Here is a 6,892-nt window from a genome sequence, read left to right as displayed (position 1 = left end):
CTTAAACGACTGCTTGTAAAAGTTTCGTTGGATAACAAAAATGCAAATGAGCAACCGTCTTTAATCTCTTGTTCTATCTGAAAAGGGAGGAACTCGCTGGCAAACGCGAGCAACCACCCGGATTAATCCATTTCTCGGTTACAGGCATGAGTGAAAAATTATTTATATATTTCTAAGTTGAACGACTTACTGAAATATATAAAGAAACATTCAAGTCTAAAATAAAAACCAAAGGCAATAATTCATACAACGAAAGGCCTTAGCCGAGAAAAAGAGATAAGTTTTAAACGAACAAGGCCGAAAGGCCAAAAAACGGATACAACAAACATATAAAATCATCCCTCAGCAGGGGGATCCTTCTTCTCAGGGACGTCCGAACCGACGACGTTACCGAACGGCTTCGCAGGAAGAACCTCGCCGGCGCCTTGGTCCTTGCTTGGCGGAGAAACGAGCCTGATCTCGCGGTTCGGATCCGAGAGACCTTCGCTCGCATCAGGGTCGGAATTCCCAAGGGACGACGTGTCGGAGATCGTGACAAGCTTCTCCGGGATGCCGGCATCAGGCGCCTTCGGGCCCGCTTCGACTGCACTTCTATCGGGAACTAGAGCAGTCTCCTGGATAGGAAGAGTGGCGTCGGGACGAGCAGGAGATTTTACCGTGTCGAGGAGGTCCCTAGTGAATCCATCACGCGGGGATCGGAGCGCTCTCGCGGCCTCGGAATCGATCAGATCAAGGTTCGACCCGTGTTTGTCAACCCTATCGAGGATTTCCTCGATCACGAATCGAGATTCCAGCACCAAGGGCGATAAGGTCAGATCCGAGTCCGGAATCACGCCTACCTCCAGACGAGTCGTCTCCCCGTCATAGTACTTCTCTAAATCAGCGTACGTATCGATGGTCTCATGCGGGATATCTTTCCCCGATTCCTTCAACGCCTCAAGGCAGTCTCGCATCCCGCGCACTTGGCCGAGCATACACCGCGCGTCTTCGAACTTGTCACGGCGCCTCTCCCGATCCTGAATATTCCTGAAGCGTCGGGAGCATTTTCCGGTCATCGCCGTCATCACACGGATTCGTTCGTGGGTGACCTCAAGCTTACGAGACTCCCTCAGACGATCCATCTCCCTGGAATGCTCCGAAGACGCAGCGGCCGCCTCCTTTTCAAGGATTGCGTTCTTGCTCTGCAACTCGGCGTTTCTCTTCCGCATCTTGGCCTTCTCTTCCTCCGCCTGCTTCACCAGCTTCCGGGCGGACGCCAGTTCGGTCGCCATGATCTCTCTCTGCTCGTCAAGCTCCTTCTTCAATGCCTCTTCCCGAGCAACCGCCTCGTCCTTTGCACGGACTGTATCCTTCAAAGCCCGGGTCGCGCGTTTATTGAGCCCTTTCTGCTTACGAACCATCTCGAACGCCCCTTTCAGCTCCTCGTCGTATTTCCTGACTAGGACGTTCCAGTCCCCGTGACTCTGCGTAACGAACGAAAACAGGCAATGTTAGCAAACAAACAGGAAGAAAAAGGGACGGGGTCAGAAATCTGACTTACCATGATGGAAGTACGGGAGGCGAAGTTGTATTCTTCCTTGAAGATCAAGTCCTTGACCGGCGGTAGCTCGCCTCGATCTCCCCTGAACTGACGAACCAGACGACTGCACTCCTGTTCGTCATGCGCTAAAGGGACCTCGCGATCGTAGGAGAAAGAGACCTTGTCCGGACAACTCTTCTTCTTCTTCCTCCTCTTTTTCGAGACAACAACGGTCCCTTCGGCGACCTGAGGAGCGGACTCAGCCTGCACGTCCTCGTGCCCCGGGACCAGCGATTCCCCGGAACGGGTAGCATCCACCTGCTCGTCATCCAGCTCCTCGGAAGAGCCTCGAGGAATCACTTCGGCGGCTCTCTTCTTCCTCTTCTTCTTCTTCTCCTTCTTTTTGGCCTTTGACGAAGTCACCGGCGGATCTTCGTCACGGCTGCCAGCAGGCTGCGATTCGGGGACCACCTCATCTTTGGAACCACCACTCGGCTCCAGATCCTTGAGCTCGCCTTCTTCAATGGACGAGGATCGAATCACGGAAGGATCACCCCTCGCCTTCTTCTTTCCCCTCTCCGATCCAGAGTGTCCTTCTAGGGAGCCATCATCAACGTTCGCTTCCTCGGCAGTCGCGTCTTCCTCCTCGCACTGCCTTTTTCTGTTGGTTTTCCTCACCAGCTGAGCCTCAGCGTCCGACTCAGTCACGCTCGGATCTCCGACCTCAGGCGAACCCGCGGTATCAGGCTGCGGCTTCTCCGCAAAACCGGCTTTCCTCCCAACCACCAGACTCAAGTTCGGCAAAGCCCTCATCGCTCTTGCTCGATTTATTTCTCTCTGCAAGGCCGGAGTGAACAAATTGAATCTCTTCGTCTTCTTAGTGATGATGGGGATCGTATCTGAACGCCAGACCTCTGCGACGAGTAAAAGAGAAATCAGACTCCACAAGAAAAATATGCATCGAGCAAAGGAAGTCGCAAATGAAGGGACTTACGTTGGCTAATCCACCCAATCGATCGACGAATCCTCTGATAGGACAACTTATCCCAATGATCCTGTCTCTGCGATGCGATCAGACGCGCGCTCTCCAAAAAGTCCTCCTCGTACTCTACGGTGTTCGGAAGACCAACTGCAAAAGAAAGACGAACATGAGTTAGATTACGAGAAACGGAAAACAGAACTGATGGATGGTCTATACCCATCTCTCGGGTCCATAAAACACGATAGCCGGTCTTCAGCGGCTCTTCGAACGCAGCCCTGTCGGATTTGACGTAGAAGTCGGACCGCTACCAGTTATTCGTCTTAGTTGGGTAACCGGTCACCACATTATAATTGGGACGGATCTTCAACGAAATCAGCCCGTTCTTCATCTTCGCTGACACTAGCTCCTTGAAAGCTCGGACATTGAGAGGAACACCGGCTTCCGCCCCGATAACCATCAGTGCGACGGCCAGCGGCCACGCACCGTTCAGAAACTGACTAAGGGCGGCTCCCCGACGCATTGCAAACGCGGTGATGAGTCGGGGAATCGGAAACCACAGCTTTGTGTCGCCCTCAAAATATGACTCGTATACACATTGGTACCCCTTCGGAGGAGACCAAGGCCGCTGGTCGCTCCTCGGAATTATAAACGTAACCCCCGCCGTGTCGCGAGCCCGTAGAAGTCTTGTCACCGACTCGACGGTCGATCTCGTCTTCACGACATTCCGCCAGTTCTGGCCCTCGACGACCGAAGGACGTACGCGCTCCCGATCAAGCGGAGGCTGCTTCTCGAAGATGTTCCCCAGATAAAACTTATTGGGATCATCTGATCGTCAGTATGATCGCGACCGTCATCGTCCTTCCGCGATTGCACCATCGACTCCGAGACCAGGACGCGCTGCGCCCGACTCAAGTTCTCCGTATCCATCATCGCTTCGCGATGAACTGCCTCTTGGCTTCCCTCAGAACTACGGATCGTCTCTAAGTCGTCGCTGGATCCCGACGAAGCCGCACGCATCTTGCCTTTTTGTTGCCGTGAAAGTTTCTTACTTGTCGACATACCGAGTAAGCGATAAAAAACGAGAGCAGAAGAAAGAGAGAGAAATGATTTAGAGAGAGAGAAAGTACCTGAAGACTGCGGAAGAATGAGAGATCTCAAGGCAGATCTCTTATTTATAGGAAAGGGGGCGCGCGCTCAACGAGGCGTCATAATTAGCCCTAAACGGGCCTAAGTGGGCCTCTAGACGGGCTCGCGCGTCGATCCAAAAACCTAGCGACACTTCGGCTTCCCGATCCAAAAACCTAGCGGCGGTTCGGCTTCCTCACCAAAAACCGGCAACGGTTCAACGTCACATCACAAACCAAATACGATCGAATTCCCGGTTTAAAAGGATCATTGTTCGGTACCAATTTCGACGATTTATACCGAACAGCAGAGGTTCGACCACTCGCAACAGCGGATTAGAAGTTCCTTTTGCCAAACGATTTCTGGAGGAATCATCGAAGTCAGCAACAAGCCTCCCGTTCTTCGAGCCCTAAAACAACTAGCTCATTGCAATCGTTTACTCGACTCGACAATGAACTAGGGGGGGACTTATTGTTGGGGATGGATTGTCACCACCCACAAGGCCCAGCGAATAGGAGGCCTATTACTATCAACGAGAGGACGATCGGCTCGGAGCCGGCTCCCGACGAGCCTCGACTCGGCTCGTGACTTCTTTAGCTAGGGGACGAGTTGCCGAAGAGAGCGACCAAGCAGCTCGGGCCGAACAGTCATTCCGATTGGGCCTGTATATCGAAAGGCCCATGACAAAGGGGACGAATTAGGTCAAGACTAACCGACCTAAGGGACTATATAAGGAGTTGAGGACAGGAAGGAAGGGTATCACCACTTAGACACACAGACTCGCGGCTAGATTAGGGTTTCCATCACTCTCTCTCTATCTCGCCGCTTTCTCTTGTACTTCCGGCTAGGAGCTCTCCGAGCATCTACTAGCCGGCTTTCTTACTCTTGTACCCTCGTTATTCCGACTCTAATAAAACGTCTCTGTTCGTCCCACTCTTGAGTTCTTTTACTTTTTGTTGACCAAACTCACCTCAAACACTCTCTTAGTGAAACCATCAATCTCCTTTTCATTAGCTTCCCTTTTAAGGTTCTTAGGAATCTTCTCCTTCCGACTCCTTAACCTTCTTCCTTCAGTTCCCTCTGATGTAGGTGCAGTGTCTGAAGGGTTACTAGTTATTTCGGTAGGGGTAGCTTGTGGTTTCGGTGTGGGTCTGAGTGCATTGATTTGGTTGCTGTCTATCGATGGTAGTTGCACTCGGTATATGAGAGGTGCGTGTCGATCGATAGGTGGAGAATAGGATCGATCGATACGGTTCTCTTCATTGTGTCGATCGATGAGTGGCTCGTCTCGTCGGTCGATATCTTCGTAGGTGTGGGTGGGTGGGTATGGATGAGAAGCCATGAATTCAGCATGTCTCAATATCCTAACCGCGTTGTAGTCTGCAAGCGTATCCGGAAAAGACATCGTCGATGTCGATCGATGTGGACTAGTTGGTGTCGATCGACACCATTGTGATCCACCGAGACTTAGCGAACTTTCCACTTCAAAGTCTCCTTCTTGTAGCTTCTCCTGTTTCTCCACTTGCCAGAAATCATCATCTATGATAGCATTGACGTGGTGTTTCCTATTTCCTTCCCCTACTTCCTTAGAAGTTCCAATCCTCCTGATAGAGTCTTCAGTCTGGACAATCTGTGTCTCAAGTTTCTTAACTTGAGTGTAGATGGTATGTATCCTCGTGGTCAGATTGTTAAAGACAGAATCAATCTTCCCATTGAAGTCTACTGTAAGCTTCTGCTGACCTTCCAGAACTCTATCAATCATGGCATCAAACTTACTCTCCTGGGTGGGTGGCGGTGGGTTTTGGTAAGCTGAGTTGCCGTAGTTCCTTGTGTTGGTGAAGGGTTTCTGATACTGTGAACTCTGGTTGTAGTTACTCTTCTGACCACTGCCAAAGAAGTTTCTGTTTCCACTCTAGTTTCCATATCTCTGAAATCCAGTACCTCCAATGTAGTTCACATCTTCCTCTGTATCATCCTCTCTAGCCTCTCCTTCTTCAGCTGAGCAGACTGGCTGCCCCAGAAATGCATGTAAAGCGTCTATCTTGGTTCTGACTTCATTCATCTGGTCTTCACCGATGGCTGCAACCGATTTCTTCTTGTCAGAGTCAGTGTTCTTGGTGCTGCTACTGTTGGCTAGGTTCTCAATAAGTCTCACAGCCTCTATTGGATTCCTAGTGTTGAAGTTCCCCTCACTAGCAGTATCAAGAGCCATCTGATACCTTAAGGCGATACCTCTGTAAAAAGTTCTTAACAGCTGCACTTCATTGAATCCATGGTGTGGACAGTCTCGCTGGAAGAACTTGAATCTGATCCACGCGTCTTTAAAAGTCTCACTAGGCTTTTGCGCAAAAGTGGCTATTTTGCTCCTTAAGTCTTCAGTGCGTGCCTCATCAAAGAAATTACGCAGGAAGGCGTTTTTGATGTCGGCCCAGGATGTCAATGATCCTGTAGGTAGCTGCTTGAGCCAGTGCGAAGCTTCTCCAATCAGTGAGTATTTGAAGAGCTTGCAGAGTAGGTAGTCCTCGGGGACTTCATCCATACGAATAGCAGCGATAAGATCCTCGAACCTCTCCAGATGGTCCATAGGATGCTCGTGTGATTGCCCAGAATAAGGTATCTGAGACACAAGAGAGTAGTACTGAGGCTTGAGCTCGAAGTTCGGCTTCTGAATCTCTGGAAGTCGAATAGCTGATCTGTTGGTGTAGTACTCATCTGGACGGTTATAGTCTGCCAACGATCGTGTTTGAGCTTCTCCTGTAGCCTCAGTTTCAGTTTCAGGGATTATGTTTCCCTGTGCATCTAGCTTCTGACCTGTTGCATTACGCAGATGACCATCTTGGTCATACAGGTTTCCATTCTCGCCCTGCGTGAGAATGACAATCGCGACCATGCTTCGCGGAGTAGTGTCGATCGACATACGGTTAGAAGTATCGATCGATGTTGATTGGTGAACGGTATCGGTCGACGGTGCTGTCTGAGTGTCGGTCGACTGTTGAACGTGAGTATCAGTCGACGGTAATGCGGTTCTGTCGATCGATGCGGAGCGTAGGTATTTGCGGATTGAGCGTTCCAAGTGTGCAGGATCCTCTGAGAATAATAGTTGATTTCCCTTGTTGCTTCTGGTACTGCTGGGCATGTACCTGAAAAGACAAGAAAAAAATATTAAATAAGAAAGGGGGTAAAAGAAAAACCTAAGATTAATAAGATTAAATCTAATGGCGATCAAAGCTCCCCGGCAACGGCGCCAAATTTGATAGTGCTCAAAT

At 50.3% G+C, this 6,892-nt stretch overlaps 1 protein-coding gene across 1 annotated transcript; it reads right to left on the bottom strand.

The window, feature by feature from the left end:
- Nucleotides 1–335: 335 nt before the first annotated feature.
- Nucleotides 336–3,518, bottom strand: LOC108829335 (meiosis-specific protein ASY2-like). The gene is made up of 5 exons (XM_018602998.2): nt 3,375–3,518; nt 2,835–3,282; nt 2,514–2,648; nt 1,541–2,433; nt 336–1,463 (listed from the first exon to the last, which is right to left on the bottom strand). The coding sequence occupies exons 1-5, from the start codon at nt 3,516–3,518 to the stop codon at nt 336–338; spliced, it is 2,748 nt and encodes a 915-aa protein (XP_018458500.2).
- Nucleotides 3,519–6,892: the final 3,374 nt, after the last annotated feature.

This window comes from Raphanus sativus, unplaced genomic scaffold (genome assembly GCF_000801105.2).
Source record: "Raphanus sativus cultivar WK10039 unplaced genomic scaffold, ASM80110v3 Scaffold0919, whole genome shotgun sequence".
Taxonomy (NCBI): Eukaryota; Viridiplantae; Streptophyta; class Magnoliopsida; order Brassicales; family Brassicaceae; genus Raphanus; species Raphanus sativus.
This window is presented reverse-complemented; position numbering and strand designations above follow the sequence as displayed.